Source organism: Crocodylus siamensis, chromosome 9, assembly GCF_052110815.1.
Source record: "Crocodylus siamensis isolate JL-2025a chromosome 9, ASM5211081v1, whole genome shotgun sequence".
Taxonomy (NCBI): Eukaryota; Metazoa; Chordata; order Crocodylia; family Crocodylidae; genus Crocodylus; species Crocodylus siamensis.
In genome coordinates this window covers 17166741-17186328 of record NC_143403.1, presented here as the reverse complement: position 1 = coordinate 17186328, position 19588 = coordinate 17166741, and the positions used below count along the sequence as shown (strand labels likewise).

At 42.1% G+C, this 19588-nt stretch overlaps 1 protein-coding gene and 1 long non-coding RNA gene across 2 annotated transcripts in view; one reads left to right on the top strand and one right to left on the bottom strand.

Annotated features, from left to right (window-relative positions):
* SLC7A10 (solute carrier family 7 member 10) overlaps window positions 1-18111 on the bottom strand; it is a 79842-nt gene extending 61731 nt beyond the window's left edge. The window contains exon 1 of the mRNA XM_090063122.1: window positions 17846-18111. Coding sequence (XP_089919248.1) covers window positions 17846-17984 — 139 coding nt within the window. The 5' untranslated portion in view covers window positions 17985-18111. The remainder of the gene's footprint in view (window positions 1-17845) is intronic.
* A 727-nt stretch (window positions 18112-18838) lies between these two features.
* LOC149857160 (uncharacterized) overlaps window positions 18839-19588 on the top strand; it is a 159616-nt gene continuing 158866 nt past the window's right edge. Inside the window, exon 1 of the long non-coding RNA XR_016444229.1 lies at window positions 18839-18943. This is a non-coding gene — a long non-coding RNA (uncharacterized LOC149857160). The remainder of the gene's footprint in view (window positions 18944-19588) is intronic.

The following is a 19588-nucleotide window of genomic DNA, read 5'->3' as shown; positions in this document are numbered from 1 at the left end:
GCAACCTGACTCCCCTGTGGCCATGATCACACCTTAGAACAGAAAGATACTTAGTGGACAGCTGGTAGAGGCTGCCCCAGAGAAGGACAAGTTGATTTCTGGACTCCAAGATAGGAACCGTGGAAGGCAAAAATGGTCATCTGGAACCCAGTGGGGAATCCATCACTTCAGGACCCCTGTCTCCAGAGTAGCAGCCTTCCCATTATGCGAGTGGGATTACACTGTATATCACAATGGGCAGATAAACAGACTTGTAGCTGGCCTGCTTCATGGCTTGATACAACTGGGAAAGGCTGGTCATTAATGTGTATGAGAAAGCACAACCAGAGGAGTCAAGTATGATTACTTGTATCCATGTTGTAAGAGAAAGGAATAGTTGCCTAGCGAAACGGACAGCCATCCCTCTATGTGTAACTAAATTCTAAACAAATAATAATGCATATTTAAATTTTTATTATAAAATCATGATAGCAAATGAGTGTAATGTAATATGCAATGAAATGTGAAAATGCAATATAGCACTCTTTTTAAAAAGTCCATTGCATATGACTGATTCTGATTTTTTAAATAATAAAAAATGTTGAGATTTGTTTCTCAAAAATACATAACAGTGAGACACAATAACAGCAAAAAAGTGCAATATATTTTACGTTCTGAAAAATGCCATCTAGCCTAGTGTGGTTCCCCTTTGTAAAACAAATTGCCCATTAAATCTGAAAGTTCTACCCCTAAATCCTAGGAAGAATGGAAATTTTGAAACCTAACTTACAAACACACCAACCACTGAATATAGAAAAAGGGGCCAACTTTTTGTCATACTCACACAGGATAAGCAGTATTTGCCCCAGAGAAAATGCAGCAGTAATAACATATCTTTGCTACACTTGACTTTTCCCATAATATAGTTAATTAGAGTTCTTATCAAGACTAGCTATTTAATAGATATCACCACTGATGTCGAAGTATTAAGTGTTTTGATACTATGAACCATCATGGTGCATAGAAGAGGAAGTCTCATCCTTAAATCAGTTTACTAACTCTTGTGAGTTTAAATATGATCTTTATGTTACTTAAACACAGTTTTTGTGGTTTATTAAACTGTTTGGCCTGATCTAGATTATGCTATTTCGTGTAAGTGATAAAAGGACTATTGTTCTTTTCAAGCAGAAAGATTATTACTCATCTAGATTATTGACCTATTTATTCAAGTAATAAATAAGCTTTCTGAAGTCCTACTGCCTCCTATGCTTTCTAATGCCGAAGTTTATACCATTATTTTGAAAGCTAGTATTGATATGTAATATTTAAAAAACAAAAGAATTTAAGTACCAAATGGAAGCTTAAAATCCACGAACTACATTTTCAAAAGACAAAAAAGCTCATTTTTCAATGATGTTAGAATTATATGAAAGCTTACATTAAAAAGGGATCAATTTGCCAGTTGTATAACTTCATTTTTTTTTTTTTTTAACAGTCTTGAATTTCCTGAGGACTTGATTTAGCCAACACATTCTCAGTCAATTTCTCTGCATGGGCATTGTGTAGAATTTGTGTCTTTTGAAGCAGAGACTATTAACCAAATACAGGAGCCGGCAAAACTTCTAGTGAGATCAATAGGAGTTGCAGTTGCTTACGTTAAAGCTAAATTTAGTCACTACCTCTAAATTAAAACAAACAAAAAACAAGTGGAAAAACAAAACCCTACCTCAATTTTTTTTTCCTACTCAGTGCAGTGTTTCGTGGAGGAGCAACTTCTATGTGCAACCTCTCAGCTACCCTGTTGGATATTACCCAGACCCACTCTGACTTCCTGGAGTTAGATCACAATGGGCTGTTAAGAGGAAAGCCGAGAGAGTGCAAAACAGTGACGGAGATAAAGCTTCTTAGGGAAAAATGGTGGGGGAAGCTATTGAATTGGGAACGTCCCTGCTTGGTTCCAACCAGGCTGGCAAAGTTTATTCTTCCTGTGCCTGAGTCTAGCATCAGAGGGAATGCTAAACCTTAAAGATGCTGGCATAGCGAATAAGGGGACTGTCAGTTGCTCCTGGGGTGAGGACTGGGGAATCTGACACAGAGAGGGTCTATTAGAGCACATGGCAGCAGGGCAAGCTGCTTCTCCCAGACCAGAGATGCAACTTTGCCAAAGCTTGCATGTATAAGCCTTTATTGTTTTAAGACTTTGCTTTACAGGCTGTGCACCTTGGGTGAATAAATAATGCTTTATTGACAATTTCTTTGTGTCATTGAATCAATAGCTGTCACAGGCTCACCAAGGAAAAGGGCTTAAATGCCAAACACAGTTGGGACAGCCATGTTAGCCTGGTTGGGAAGCAAGGAGGGGGAAGGAGCTGCCCCCAGGAGATCCATCCTATAATGGTTGAATTGCATGAGTCCAAATTGAGTGGGGTGAAGGAAGCCAGACCTGTAATCTGAAAGGCACGTTTAGGATGGACAAAAGGGGTGCATCCCAATGAGCGCACATGTGCAGGCATGCACGTTTCCAAAGGGACAAATAGCAGTGGCTGCTGCACATGTACTCTGCCACACAGCAAAGTGACCTGGGTGAGGTAGGGGAGGCTGGAGCCAGCACCTGTGTTGGCCCTAGCAGCCCTACCTGGGGTCCTGGGGGCCTCCCAGGCCAGTAGCATACCGAGCTGGCTGCTCAGACCCTGGCCAGCAGCCAGAGCAAGGCTCCAGCTGGCCATGCTCCCTTTCTGGTGGCCATGTGCACTGCGTCACTTTTTTCAGCAGTGGGGTTTTTTTGTATGTTTTTTGGGGGGGGGGGGCAGGGGCTGGGATTGACATTGGGATCTCTCAGTGTCAAAAAACCAAAAAAACCCCAAACCCCACCACGCTACAATATAGCAGTCCAGTGAATGAGAGCATGTGCACCATGTGTAGTTTGCGGTGCCTCAGACTGCTTTGAGGAACCACAAAACACAGGTGCGTGCTCATCGGGACGCACTCAAGGGATGTAACATGCGGCTCTACCTGTGACCGCGACATAGTGAAATATCTGTCTCTAGAAGATAACAGTACAAAAAACAGATCTGAAAAAATGTATATTTTCATTAAACTGGATAATTAGCATACAGGGTTTGTAGCAACATGAGATCATTAGTGATAGAAATTTTCCATAGTGAACCTACATTTCTAGATCATTTTAGACTAAGGAAGAATGCTGACGACTTGGACTTAGTTTTGCCTGACTGCTGCCTCTTAGAGTTTTGCTTTCCTAGAAGTTGGTGAAGTAAGTTTACAATACAAAACAATGAAATATCCATCCAAGACAGATGGAAAAGAGAATTTTTGACTCCCTTATTTGTATTTTTCTATTTCTGTCATATTTTCAAATCTCAACATTTACCTTATTTAGGAACTTAGTCCTTTCCTTAACTTCTGAAGGGCTCCCACAATGATGATTATTTCATCTACTGAGGCTGCTGCTTTATTATCTGTCTAAAATTTGGTTTCAACTTTAGTGTTGTGCTACTCTGCCAGTTATTCAGAGTGTCTGATCCTGTTAATGTTTTCATCACCTTTGCAACTACATGACTTTAAACTGTAACCTGATGGCTTAACACCACCTAAGAATAATAAATAATTAATGTCAGTACCATTTGTTGGTGCTTTGGGGGCTGGTCATCTTCTGGTCACTGTATCAAGATCACATGTTTAAGTCTATTCGTAACAGCATTTATGTATGCGAGTTTGGTGTGGGTGTGGGCTAATTTGTAGCATACCTGCCAAAAAGGTTGGCTCCTGCTACAATAATGTATAGGGACCTTTTTGTGGATGAGGAGAAGCCCTGGATCCTACAACGCTTCCTAGACTCTAAGCTAATTTTAAAAACAACTGACTAAAATGATGCCAATAAAGCTAAATTCATCTCATCACTTCTTTTTTAGAATTGCTATAGTCTGTTGGTTCGTTACAATCTTTTGCCTTTACCACTCCAAATAATTTGACTTCCTTCATTTTCACAATGGTTTAAATAGATGATACTTTTGTCATCTGCTTGATTCACTCCATATTCCTGCCTCTCCAGGCTCACCAGTGAGGTAAGCCAATTGCAGGGTACTCCTGACCAATTATTACTTATAACAGAGATGATGAATGCAGGAATTTTTCCATTAATCTAAATGTAGACTTCTCCATCTCATTAACTTTTGTTACTCTTATATTTCATTTTTAATCACTTACAGAATCATGTGTGTAGTAATAATGAATCATTCCTGATTTCTACCAATTGCAACTGGGAGATTTTCAAAACCACAGAAGGCCGCTGGACATCCCATGAGAGCTGGGTGTGACTATATTTACTTGCAGACCACATGCAGCCTTTCTCCCAAAATCAGCCTTGTAAAATTGGGGCGCATATGTTAAGAAAGGAAGCTGATTTTTTTTTTTCTTTGCTAAAATAGAAGCAGGGTAGAACCGAGCAAGTGGACACTGACTCATGGTTGCCCCTTCTCCCTGGGGCTGCAAACAGCAGGGGAAGTCCATTGTTAGCCCTCTCACAACTGCTGGTGAGGCAGTAGTTTTTGGCTGAAGAGCCACTGAGCCAGGTGAGGATAAGTGAGTTGCTGCACGTGGTCATTGCTATTTTGATGAAGCCTGTGGTATAAAAACTATCTTATTTATAGGAACTGATATCAAGAACTATTTACAGTAAAGAAGTAACAGTCTTACTACTTCCTAGACTCTAAGCTAATTTTAAAAACAACTGAGCAAAAGGTGTCTTGCTACTGCCCTTGCAAGGGTCTAGGGCCTAATCCTGTTGCTGTCCTGCCACACCAGAAAGTTCTTGGTACCTTACCCAGGCCGTTTCTTGGGATGCCACACTTTCTAGACAGTCTGTATTTCCAGGTGGACTTCTTCTGTGTCACACAGTTGGCTGTCACTCCCTTTTCTACATTCTGCCTTCCAGAAACAATGTGTGTGTTTTAAAGGACATGCAGTATGCAAAAAAAAGTGGGTAATTCTGAGGTATGTCTGAAAATCTGCTCTGAAATGTTTGGCTCTGATTGTTAAATTTGAGGAGAATTTCTCACAGAGGGAATAACTTGCACACGGCTTATGGGTATTTTTGAAAAAACTACATTCAGGAATCTGAACACTGGATGCTAACCCTGAAGACGAATTTTTCCTTGCAGCAGAGACAGGCCTATTGCTTCTGTCAAGAGAGTGTTAAAGTGAGCACCCAAATTCTGACTTAGATTTGACCACACTGCAGTTCCTCATGCCCGTTAGTTTTTTCCTTGGGCAAGAATAATGTATTTAAGATGTGTAGTGGTCATGTCAATGAGGACATGCAATGCGATGGAATGGCACAAGATTTCTCTTCTCTTCATTAGTTTGGTGGAACTCAAGCCAGGACACAACTGTATGCAATGCTGCTGCTAAATGTATTTGTTTTTCAGATAAATAGTATTGATACTGGGTAACACATCATGTCACACAGGAAATCTGGGTCTGGTAAAATTGGAGGTCTAGTCTATGAAATACTGAGTGTGTCAGGCTCATGGTTTTTGGCCTTTGACAAAAGGAAGAGAAGGTGTTGACTCTGTTACTGTAAATGTCCTGCCAGCCTGAAACTTGTTTGGCTATGTGAACAATTTTGGCCATAGCCACTTACCTAATCTTACATTCAAGGTTCAGTCCTGTAAAACTGACAGGAAAAGCTCCCATGGAGGTTAGTGCCAGGAGAACAACTTCAAAAGTGAGCCAAAAATGAATAAAGGGATTTTGTTGAGACTTAGGCAAGCTAAAGAACACATTTACCTATTTTTCCTGAGCTTTATGGAAAGCAGGATCCAGGTATTTTAGTATTTTGCCCTTCATAGGAAGTAGAGCTGAGTGTACACTGGACTTTGTATTCTTCATGGTGTGCTCCTAGAGATGCTATGTCCCTCCTTTATAGGACTGATGGATTTCTTTTTCAGTAGCAGTAAAAACAATAATATTGTTAGTATAGGTTCAAATTGGGGCATTTTGGCCTTGACCGATGTTCTGCAACGATATTAATGCCATTGTCACTGGGATGAAAAAAGAAGTTGTGACAGCTTGTAGGAAAGAAAAATGGAGACTTTATATGAAAGGTTTGGTGCTAAAAAAAAAGAGCCAACCTCAACCTAACCAGTTCTACTTGTTGTGAGGCTGCCAAAACAAAAGAAGACAGACTCTCTCAACAGAAAAGGCTACATTATGCAAGAAGGAAATGAGCTGCAAGGCACAGGAAAAGGGAACACGGGTGGAGATTTATGGAAGTACTGAAAGCAGGCACTGTACTGCCAGACCAGTAGTAGCACATTATCAAAGGATGCTACCTGTTTTCTTGTCTATCCAACAAGAGCTTCCATTTTAAAGTATCCAAATTTCTGACCATCCGTACAACGCATGTAAATACGGAGCATTCCACGAGATTTCGGGGCACACCTAAGAAAACAGAAAACCTCTTCTTTTAGCTGTCTTATCTAGTGGTTACATTCTGCACAGCTACAAGTTTTTACAAGTTGGGAAGGATGGAAGAAAACAGAAATCAGTCATTCTGCATGCAACACCTGCCAACTAATAAACTAGAAACAGAGCTGTGTTAAACATGCTACAGACTTTCCCTTAAGTAGCACCAATAATATAAACAACTCTTCGAGTCTCTAAAAGGATCACGACTCAGATCGACACCGAATACCCACTGTATTCTGTTATCCTCCGAGAGAAGTGTATGGAAAAGACGTGGTCATGTCAACAAGCCTCCCCCCCCACTGTTCTGGTTCTTGTTTTTTGTACGGTGCATCGGGCACTCTGTATGCCGAGTTCTGGATGGAAATTGACTGTGGCAGGAAGGCACATGGACAGACGAACAAAATTGTTTTCTGTGTACAGCGAGACTCAATTAGGAAAATTGTAATGTTAAGTTGTTTTGTTTTTCCTTTTTTCCTGCCAGGAATCTCTAATTAGGGCCCTTTTTATCCCTCTGTGTAACCCACTTTAGATCCCAGAGGTGAGCTTCTAGCTCAGAGAACTTGCAGGGCTTCCCTGGCATGTTACCAAGCTTAATTTGAACTTTGCTATGTTTCAGCTTGCTACGGAATTAAAACACATTCTCCATTCCATCCATATTTACCTTAAGTGACACTAATAAGTCAGTGCAGGGAGGTACAGCCATAAGTATTTCTATGGCAAGACTTTACCCCTACATTTTCTTCAGTAAAGTGGTGGTATATACACATTATTCACTCATGAACCAAACTCTGGGTGGGACTTTCCAAGTTTTTTTCCAACCCAGAAAAATCTTTAATTCTCCTGTCAAGAACACCAGGTTCCTTTTACAATTGGCTATAGAGAAGAACTGCACAAGACTGGACATACTATGTCACTCCAAAAAAAACCCAGTGCTTCTCAGGTGTTCTTTGGAGTAAATTCGGGTATAAACATTCAGTACTTGTAAATCTGAACCTATGACTTAGGATCTCAGAATATTTTGTAAAAATCAGTAACAGGCTCTGGTTACTGCTCATTAAAGAAGAAGAATAGTATATAATAAACATTTTGCTGTCTACCCATATTTAATCATCATTTGTAATTTAGCATTTTATACTTTATATGCCTCTGAAATCACAGTCCAAAAGGAGAATTTACTGGAAGTCATGACAACAAATCTTATTATTGCTCAGGTGAATATTCATCCTGAAGTGTAGAAAGAAGGTGCAAGTATAGTTTTCTTTGTCTTTTGCGGTGGTTGGTAAAAGACCTGGATGGAAGAGGCTCCAGCAAGTAGTTGGTATTAGTACATTTTTTTTCTTCTTGGTCAATCTCTATTTTTTCCTGATGAAAGAGATAAATATGAAAGCCACTGTCAGTTCCAGGTATTTTCCTTTTATGATTGCCTGAAAAGACGTTTGGGTTAATATCAGTTTAGGTTCTTGGATCTATTACTGATTTTAAAAAGCAGTCTTTAGGATTTAAGGTGCGTCTGGAAACAAACAGGTTTTGTGCTGGGAGAAAAAGCTGCCAGGTACAGGAAGTCTTTAGGCAGAGATTTCTGTGACTAGCCAAACAAAGGGAAAAATTCCCAACTTGGCTACATGTAGTTCAATTATCTCAGCTAACTTGATGCCTTCCCATGGGCACTGCCCTAGAAATGATACCTGAGTAAAGCCACAGCTTTCATGCAGTGGCTGCCAAGGGAGAGTAGGAACAAAGTCAGGAAAACATCATTCTTTTATTTAAAAATAAAGCACTGTTTGTGACCAGATGCAAGGCTGAAAAATGGACTGAGATGCAGAGTAGATGTGTCTGTGTTCATCAGCACAGGCAGATACAACAGGAAGGGAAACAGAGGTGTATGCTTTCTCAGGTTTCCCAATTAATGTCACCATAAGTGGAATGGTATTTTGGTCACTTTACTCATTCAGTTTTTGACCCTTCTACTACTAATACCTATAAGATTGTTGGTTAATAATTTGAGGGGAGGGTTCAAAAGTGGAGGAGGGTGTGTATGATATTTTTGTGTGATGTGGGCATGTGTGTTCTGGAAACAACCTGGGTCAGAACAAAACACACACGTTGCCCACAAGCCATTGAACAGCCAGTTTGGTCACTGTCATTCTGAAATGGATGCACAGAATTGGCATGCATATAAGAGGCTCTGAAACCAATCAGACTTATGGGTGGATGTGTAACTAGGTAAACTAAGGAATCATGATCAGTAAAAAATAACAACAAAAAAGGAGCTCAGATAAGTTTTAGCAAGGTGTCACACTGGTTTAATTTGTTGTTTTTCATAAATGTATATTATAAAGAAACTGATTTATAAAATTAGCAATAGGGGCAAAAATGTGAATGCTGCTCTGCAGCAAATTTGTTTACATGAACAAATGGTTTACCAGATGCTTAACTGCATATTTGTACACAACGACCCAATTCGTATTGCACATGACCCATGTAAAGTTGTGTGGGCATTTTGTAAGTGTAACTGAACAGTACATTTTGAAAGGGAGACTTAGTGTCACATTAACTATGTTGGAGTTTCTAATTCTTAATTCTGATGTCTTTTTAATTAATAGTGGTCTGTGGTGGAAATTATATTGGCCTGAGTCCTGATTTTACTTTTTTTGCTTTGGCTCAGTCAATATGTAGGTAAAATGCTCATTGAAGTCAGTGAGAAAAGCTGTCATAATGTGACTGGTGCACCTGTGCTTGCAAAGAAAATATTCTTTTGATTAAGAATCTGAAGTGTATACATCTAAGCAACTACAGAAAACACTCATAAAATAACTCTTCAGTTAAAAATGATCACTTTTAGACTTCAACACCTGTTAAAAAGATACCAAGTGGGAATTCAAACAATTATGCAATAGTTGTAAAAGTGACTTAATAGAAGATCGAAACACAAGTAATTACTTTTCAAACTGTATGAATTTAACCTAAGGGAGTATTGGCAAATCTTATTTTACAATATAACTGAGCACTTCAAGAGGTTATTAATATCTGAAACCCAGAATAGGTCTGCTTTCATTGGATGTAACCATGTTATAAACAGAGAGAGACCAATTAGCATCCTCTTACAGAAACTGCTTCCAAAATTCTGTAGCAGAGATGAATTGCCACAAAGATTTGTTGCCACTACCAAACACAGTGTTCAGCTCTGCAGACATTAAGAAATGGTCTCTCTTTGGATTGGAACAGAAAGTTTTTGTATTTAGTGTCTGAAGTTACATAGGGATACCCTATCAAGGTGTTCTGTACTGCAACCTGATGTGACCTGTGAGGCAATCCTCTCCAAGCTCCTGGTAGTTTGTTTGCATGAAGAGTTTTTTAAAAAGGTGCCCATGAGGCAGGACAGAAGAAAGTGTATTGGGACGGAAAGCTGGGGTTTTGGCCTTTTATATCACCCTCAAAGTATCATGCATTGAATCAACCATTCTTTTGAGTTTCTATACATTTATTTGTTATACTGATATAGTAGGTCTCAGGCAGCACAGGACAAAGATTTTCAAACCCCTACATAATTCAGGCCATATTTTGAAAGAGAGTCCCATGGAAAGCCAATTTCCCATTCACGATAACATTAACATCCTTATGGAAACTACGTGATTGCTTACATGTAAAAATAATAGGAAACTCTTGTAAGACTGTCTCAGAACACAATTTAGCAGCTGGACAGAGTAGGGTAGTAAAACCCCATGGTATAGGGAACTGACAAAAGACCAGGATATCATAATGGTTTGGCTAGGATGCATGCCCTTTGCAGGATGGAATCAGAACTGGTCACATATCAATTCAATGAATAACAACAAACAGAGATCCTCTTTTAGCTCACAAGGTAGAAGAAGGCTACATTTTTGAAAGAGGAGAAACTGAGGTCACTTAGCTGCAACTGAAGTTTCAAATGATCATTGGAACAAACAGAGTTTTGAGATTTATTACAGTATTCTCAAATATACCAGGTGGCATTTAATGATGGTATTTTATCCTTATGTATAATCATTTTCACTGTGTCAGTACTCAAATCTACCTTCAATTCCCTAAACTAAGAAATATTCAGAAAACAAAATGAAAACTTAAAAGCTATTTTTATTTCCAATTACAGATACCTTATTTCAAACAAGCTGGAATAACATATGGGAGATGTTCGCTTATATTTTATAATTCTTCACATATTTACATTATCTTGTTTGCAATATTTTGGAAATACCACACTTTCTACCTACTGCATTACTGTATGATTGGGTTTGAATTACTAGAAAGACATACTGTGTTCTGTAATCAATTAAGGATTTGCAAGGTTTTCTACAGAAACCCCCAATTTATAAGGATTTATAAACTGTCTATTTTATATTTGTTTGGCTTGCTGTGTAATGCATGCAAGTTAATAATAGTATATTAATTTCTTTTAACAATTTTTGGGAAAAATATTCTGTGTTACATTTTCTATTCTACAGCACTTACTACTTAAATATTTAATACTGGCAATATTAAAAAGGACTGAAGCATATTCTCTTCTCAACCTGCATGGAGAGTAAAAGATAAGTTCCAGAGGTAAAATCCTGTTCTGTTGAAATCAGGAAGAATTTTGAAGAAGGCTGGCATTTAAAAATGATGCAATGATCTACATTTTCAGAAGGATCAAACACTGAAATGATGGCTGGAGTGGGAGTTTGGTCAGTCAGTAATTCAAAAAATATGACGTTGCAATTACCTTTAGTTATTCCCAGTGTTTACTACTTTGGAAAAGGTTTCTCCATCATTTGGGTAAGTTTGCTTCTGTTGTGAAGCAAAGCAAAGCAAATCCGTGTGTGGAAAGCGTCTGTTTTAGGAGTCCTAAAATACGGATTATTGTGTTTAACTCACTATGGAGAAGACTGAAGAAAATATGCTTTTAAAATGACAATGAAATTTGGAGGACTGCAGCGCTTGAGGCATTGGTATGTACTGCTACAGATCTGTATATATAGTACTTGTATGTAGGAAACTTGAACTGCATGCAGAGCAAGGGATTCTAGAATCACTTTCTAGCTGTTTTTACTAAAGCTAGGAATAAAATGCAGCAGAATCTATTTATCTATCTGGTAGTAAAGGCCAACTGATCTAATGTCTGAAGTTCTTGAGGGAACTGCAGCTGGCTACAAATTTTAATCTCCTGCAGCATTTTAAATAAAGTATCATCATATTTTACTTACTGGATTTTTTCTGAAAGCCAAACTTAATTCATTTCTGTCACTTGGATTATTTGGGGCTTAGATGCAATAGATGTAGAAATTATTTTTTCTGGACAAAATGTAGTGAGTGTAATAGACTTGCAGACTTGTTAAGATGCCTTCTACATTATTTAAATAATATCTTGGCTCTTGGGCCCTCCTTTAACTAATGCTGTGCACATCTGTGGTTGTAACTGTTTATAAAACTGATGTATGCCATTATCCAGTTTCTGCAATTAAATGATGAAGATTCAATGTCGACACCTTAGAGCTTAAATTACAATTTATGTTTTTTTGTTACTGTTTACATACATGGATTTGGTGGTGATTTGGACTTACAAGTTTTATTCCAAGTAGTTATTTTTTACTTGTATGGTGGTTTGTATTGTTTGCAGCAAAATAGAATCTGTATGTCAGCTCTACATTTTGACATTTTATGGCATTGAAGATGGTTTACCAGAGAAGGTAGAAGACAGAGCACCACTTCTGGAGTATGTTTTTGGATGTATTTGCTGCAAAAAATAATCTTCCAAATGTTAGAAATTTGTTAAGCTGGCATTCAAAATCTTGGCACATCCCTAATGAGGTTGACATATGATGAAATGGAACGCGGTCTCCTTTGGGCTTGCACCGACAAAGAAGGAATGCTTTCCAAAATGTTAAAATTCAAATATTTTTTAATACTGTAATAGAAATGCTAGGTTTGACAGAGCATTTAAATGAGTAAAGTGGCATATAGACACTTGAATTCTATGCAAGTCAAGGCTAGGATGCAAACCCCTCCTGTTCAGCTGCCATCTAGCCTGATCGGCACCTAAACTTTATAGGTTTCAAAAGCCTTCCTTTTCTACTTTAACAGCCCCAAGGAGCTTAGATTTCCACCTCTGCACATGTCCAGAATTGCCCCTTGCTCATGTCTAAGCCTAACAGGGTTCCAGAAACTAAGCATTCCTATCCTGAAGGTCTTGACTCAGTAGGTATTGTCAGAGCATGCCTAATGCACATGGAAAAAGGATTCAACTCCCTACATAATGAGACATCACTTGCTTTTAAAACATGGCCAAAACAGGAAGAGGAGGAAGAGGTTAAGGCACTTGTCCAGGGAGTGGAAGACGATGTCCAGAGAGTGGGTTCAATCCTCTCCTCTGCATTTCCCATCTCCCAGGAAAGAGCCCTAAACATGAAGCTACGATCAACTTTGTGGTGGCTGAGGAGAAGCCACCCCACTCCTCCTGCAGAAGCTGTGATGCTCTACCCAGGAAGAATTCAAGATTTGTTATCTCTTATTCACTTATCCTAGAAGCCTCTTGAGTGCTCTTTGGGGTGGAGTATGCAGAGGGAGAGAAAAGAAGGGGACGAGTCATGCAGGGGGTTGGCATGCTAAAATCCCCATATCCCTCCCTGTCAAATATTATGCCAGGAATCCATGGAAAAGCAGAAGCCATAAGGCTCCCTTGTGCTGTGGAAACTACTATAACCGTGACTAAAACCACTAGCTACCAGATTCATGTGACTGCTGGCAGTTGTTCATTACTGGCTTAAAAAGCTTTAGGGCCCCAACCCCTCTTAACATCTGTGCAGGACATCCACACAAGGGGATTGTGTTGGTACCAATTAGAGAGATGCAATTACCACAAAATAAGTTTTTTGCAGACAAGTCCATACTTCCCTGAGTGCTTTTTCTGTCATTTAACAATTACCTCCATTTTATTGCTATCAGTTATAACAATTGGCATCTCAACTTATTTGAACCTTATTTGGTGCTTAACCTCCAGCCCATGGACCAGTTCTGACCTTCAAGGTCATGTCATCTGGCCCACGGACCTCCCCTCAGGTCTGGAAATTTGGTGGTGGGAGAGCAGTAGCAGCATGAATTGCTGCTCACCTTCTGACAACTCTTTGGACCCTTTGGCTAGGGACAGAGGTTGCACATAAACCCGTTAAAGTGATCAGAAACTGGTTTAAACTTGTAACAGAACAGAAGTTCAGTGCACATAAAATAGTTTCAAAATGGTTGAAAATGGTTTAAGATAAACCTGGCTGAATGTAATATCAGACTTGGGTCAAACTGGTTTATGAAAATTCTTTCCCAGACCCTTTCATGGTTCAAGTTAAATCACAGTCCCCCAGCAGCCCAGATGCTTTGCAGTCCTGGGCTGAGCTGTGCTGTGCTGTGCTGTTTGCTCCAGCAGAGAAAGGTTGGGGTGAGTCTCTGCTGCCCAGGCAAACCCCAGGTGGGGTCTTGGGCCAGGGAGGGGGGTTAAACTTTCCTTCCCCCAGTACAGAGCTGACCTGCCCTGCTAAAAACTTACTGCTGGATGCAACTGTGGACTACAAATCCCAGAGGCAACTGGAAACAGGAAGAAGTGATGATTAACCCTGCAGAGCCCTGCTGTTGTGATTTTGGACTGCAAACCTCAGAGACCTCTGGGGCAGCAGGAAGAGGAAACGAACACACAGCCCATGCTGCCTACATGTCAGAGAGCCATGCTCTAACGCCCCCTGGATTCTCACCTAAGCCACTGCAGGTATGTGGGTGCATTTCCTGAATTAAAAATGAACGTCTGTCCAGTTGTTTCTCAGTCTAAGCTGCAGAGATTAAACTAACTTGCAGAGACTGAATTGATTCAGCCTCATGGTTTTTAATTGTCTGTACTTAGCTTAGATGATGTGGCCCTGAGTATTAGATTGCACTGATGCCCAGGGTCACTGCACAGCTGGAACTGGTGTGCTGGGTCAGGGGGGTACACTGGCCCCATGCTGGATCCAGTGTATAGACTAAGCTTGTGCCACTCAACCTTCGAGCCCCATGGTCTGGATAAGTGACACCAGTTTAAACAACTGTCTGGAAGATGATAACAGCAGAACCTGCAGGAGCTCTGTGGTCCACGTGGGTTGTACAGCAACTGTGAATACTTTGCAACTTGCTGGGAACCTTCTTTGCTTTTTGAGAGCTATTTCCACTGTGACTAAACGCAAATGCCAGCTGGGCCCTTGTTGATGAGGTCAGGGAAAACACTAAGCATGCACTGTGCCTTCATGATTTTCTAGTATGGGGCAGATTCCTCCCCTGCTGAGGGTGAAGCTGAGACAGCATGACACAAGGAACCCAGTAGGTTCAGGGTGCCCACATAGCAATTTGTGGGAAGGCATGAGGAGGAGATAGTCCATTAACCAAGTCACCCAGTCTCGTGTTGTTAACTCCTGGAGTGTTGTTGAGTCTCGGGAGATGTGACAGCTGGGGTTTTTAGGAAACTACCAGATTTGTGTGATTATTTGAAAGGCTGAGATTTCATTTTAAAAGTAAGTTCCTAGTCCTTATAGTTGCAAAGAAAATGTGAAAACATAATCCAAGGGAACTCTAAAGACTCCAAAATAAAAAAGCCAATGAAGAATCCCCATCATTATGTTATTTCTTAAAATAACTCATAAATTCTGAGTCCATCTCAACATGACTTTCTCTTGATGTCTGAACAGCTGTATTTGGCACTAAGGGAATTATACTATCAGGATGGAGTTTGTATGATGAAAAGTGAGACATGGTTTTATTACTTTGTCTCTGTCCTCACTGCTGTATTTGCTCCAGCCCTAAAAGTAGTCATTATCAATAACTCAGTAGGAGGGTGGGGATGTTTATATGTGGTTTCTGTCCCTAAACACCAATAAAGCTCACCCCTGGGCCTGGTTTCTCTTTCTCTGCCACTTACACATCAGGCCATCATCTCCCAGGACAGAGCTCAGGACAGATCCCAAGGAACTTTATCAAGGTTCAGAGTGATTTATACACCATAGCCTTATGGCCTGTTTTTAGCAGGGATAGTATACAGCTGCTGTAACCGCTCCAGGAGCAGAATAATGGGACATAACTCAGTCACAATTACTCCCACCACCTCCCTTGCTCTGGAAGAGAGGCAGGCACGTGTGGATACACCTGCATAGCTATTCCATTTCGACTTTTGAGAGAATGTGGGGAAGGGGAGAAACCAGGGTTTCTCCATTATCCATTTGCTCACAGCAGAAAATATGGGACACTGCTCCACACACACGCACACTTTAATGTGGCGAGGTCAAAATCTGAGCTAGGTATAAAGGGTAAGCATCAGCTTTTACTCCTCTGTGTAGGTGACTGATGGGTCTAACTATCTACTCCAGGGGTGCCCAGTCCAGATGCAAGGGTGGTGCAGGGCCCAGTCTTGGTGCACAGGGTCCACTCCAACCTGCAGACCAGCCCTGTACCATTCTTCTGGCCCGCAGGGCCAAAATGTTGAGAACTACTGATGTAGTCCAACAGAAGAAGTTTAATAAGGTCTATAGCAGTCACTTCACTACCACTAAAATGAGTGTGAGGCAGACGCAGAAGCAGTCGAACAGAACATAGCAACACTGCACAAGAGTTGAGAGCAGGACATGAATAAGAACAGTATCAGGAGTTTAAGTAAAATATAATTACTCAGGCTGGAGTTTGGCTGAGGTACAAGTCAAATGGCCTAGCTCTTGCACACATAATGTTAATGCTTTTTAATGCCACAGGGCCCTTAATAATTACAGGTGGTAAGGACCCAACTTCTACATCTTGCCCAAAAGAGAAATAAGTTGCAAATTTATTTTCATTTGGCCTTCATACTTGAGGCTTCATCCAAACATACTTTTCAAGTGAATTAAGAATTTGAGGTATTTTGAACTCCATAATAAAAACAGGTAGTAAATCAAGCCATTAAATTAAATCACCTTAGGATGAAGATGGTTAATTGAATGAGACACTGCACAAATTATATTTAAAAAGACCAGTCCTGAAGACGTATCATGAACAGTCTCTTTAATTTATTTGACTAAAGCTTATAGGATTGGTGGTAAGGATACTGTAGGATTCTGTACTGATATAAGCATGTAAATCTCATTAGTATCCGTTTGGATTACATATACTTATCGAAGGAAACAAATGACTGTCTATCATGTAGCTGCTTTAATATTCAATACACACTGCTCAAGTTGCTAAAATGAGTTGAGATAAATTAATCAAATTCATATAACAATAATCAACTACTGGAAAAGTAGTAAAGATATTCTTAAACTTTAGCACTACGACAGGATTTGTGTGTAGCATGCTGATGGGTCAGGGAAAATACTGCAACTAGTTGAGGTTCACACTGGCTTGATTTCAATGATAGTTCATAATTCACCAGTTGTTAACCCAATACTAATTCAGCTTCTAGCTGTGGTGTTAATAATTTTGTAAAATGTGCGTGTGGGGGGGAATCCTGGTAAAGTGAATGATTTCCTTTCATGCCTCGCAGCGTTATGCATAAAAAAGGACTGTGGACTTTTGGTGTATGGAGCAGGTTCACTTTCTAAATCTGAGAGGCATGCTGTTTTCTCTCCTAACTGCAATGGTATGATGCAAGAACTCTGGAAACAGATACTAGCTAGCCCGAATTGCGAGAAATAATCTCTACCACAGAACAGAATGGGGTTTCAATACAGCCAGGATATCAGGACTGGAAACATTCAAGTTGCTCTGCTGGGTTCATTCAGCACTGTCTCAGGAGGTGGAAGACATCTCTAGCGCAGGGGGGCATGTGCTGAGCTTCAGGGCAGTTAACCCCGGGAGCATTGCACTTCCGAACCTGGACTGTCAAGAGAGAGGCGGCTTGGGAAGTCAGGCTGGGTACTAAGAGGTGCCTCTGAAGTAGCGTGGCTGACACGGCTGGGCGTCCCGGCTCGCCACGTTGGGTCTTTACTAGTATTGCAACCTTTCTTTAAGGAGCGGAGCAGGCTCGGGCCCCCCGCCAGCTCGCCCGCTGGTCCGCGGCGCCCTCGGGACACGTCGCGCACCCCAGTGTCGGGGCTCGGGCACGGCGGGCCCAGGGAATCTCAACCGGGGCCTGCGGCTGTCCTCTACGGGTACGAAGCCAGAACAGACGTTCTCGAGAAGGACAGGGGCATTGGCTCTCCTACCCAGAGTGGGCAGAGGAGCAGAAGACCGGACTGTGCCCTGCGAGGGGCACCCCGGCGCTCCTCTCGCCACGCGCCCGAGCATCCTTAGGGCCACGCGTGGCGGGAGGACACGCGGGTGGAGCGGGACGTGGGAGCTGCACCTGCGCACGTGTGCCCTGCCCTGCCCTGCCCGCCCGCTTTGGTCCTACCTATGATGATGGCACAGGCGCTGACCAGCCCGATCTCCTTCTTCAGCGCGACCCGGTCGGCGCCGGCATCCGGCGGCGGCGTGGGGGCGGCGATGCTCTTGCCGAGGGGCTGCGGCTGCGGCTGGTCCTCCCCCGCCATCTCTCCCCGGCGCGCCGCAGCTCTCGGTCCTGCCGCCCGGCCGGCGAGCAGCTGCAGGAGCTCAATGGCAGGCGCATGCGCGGCCCGGCGCGCCGAGGGGGGCGGCCACTGGGCTCGGGCGGCCCCGGGGCATGGGGGAGGGAGGTGCCCTGGGCTTCAGGTCACAGCAGTGGTCACCCTGGCGGGGTGGCCCCCCAAAGATGTCCCAGGAAAAGGCAGCTGAGCCGTGTGCCGCAGCGGGACGGCTCCCCTATCTTTCCAGTGGCAAAGCCAGGAGTGACAAGCAGGAGGTGGCGTGCCCCGGGGGGTCTGGGTCTAAGCAAGGGCTGAGAACCGCTGGTGGGCAGATGTAGGGTTGGCAGGGCGGGTGTGAGGGGCAGCACCCGTGTTTCTCTGTTGTAGGCTTTCGTCACAGGCCAGGGCCCAGGGAGGGATGATTCAGGTGAAGAGACAGGCAGAAACAAACAGCACTTCACTGGAAGGCTTTGCAAATAGTCCCCAGGGCTGGGAAGTAGTGGGGTTACGGGGAGCAGGGAACAGACGGCAGGGTGGTAGACAAAGGCTGGCTCCACTGATGGAGCATCATGGTCATTAAAAAGGAGAGAGGGTTGTTAACACCTCTCAAACGAAGAGGATGGAGGGGATCAGGTGGATGACACTGAGCCGTGAAATCAATGGAGCCCCTCAGCACTGACCAAAATGCTGCTGCCATGGCCAGGCTGTTGGTTTTAAACCTTGGGTGGAGCAGGAATCAAACGGGGGCAGGGGGTGCAAGTGCCCCAGTGCACCCCTTGGATCCACCCCTGGAACTACTGGTCTGGAGTGGCTTATGGTGTTGAAATGACACTTAGCTGTCCCCGTGCGCTTGGAGAGCTGTCCCATCCCTGAGGCTAACCAGGTGGATGTGGCGGTGCTGCAGTTCCCAAGCACAGGGCAAGGCCCTCTGCATGCTGCACCAGGTAAGCACCATGTCACAGCACACGACGCACGCTAAGTCTCACCTGGCGGGTGCCTTTAAATCAGGCTTTGATTACAATTTCCTTCTTTAAATATTTCATGTTGTATTTCTTGGGTGGCTATTTCAAGCTTCATGTTGCTGTCTCTCCAATAATGCTTACTATTGGGAAAGAAAAGAAAAACCAAACCCTTTTTGCTGTTTGCATAGAAGCACTCTGCTGAAAGCTTCAGAGGATCAATATATGTAGTTTATTCTGGTAATGTGGAATATCGTAACAGGTTTTTAGGTTTATTCTGTGTAATAGACTCCTACAGCCTTTTCTTATTGAATGATGTTAGCAGAAACAAATAGTTTGGCCATAGAGAAGCAGGCTTCTATCATCATTCTCTGGGCCTGACTTGAAAAGGAGGATTGAAAAAAAAATGGTGCATTTCTCTTAATCTTGGCTATTTGTGTTATGTGACAAATTAGGGTTAGATGGCTGATGGTGTCAGGTCCCAGAAGAGTTCTGGTAATGCAGTGGTGAGGGTCTTTCATTACAGTCTGTTATGGAGGTTGTACATTATTGCGATGTTCAAGCCAGAAGCCTGACTCAGAGGGGTCTGGTAAATTAGCTGGGGATAGCTGGAGATAGTTGTATCTGTGT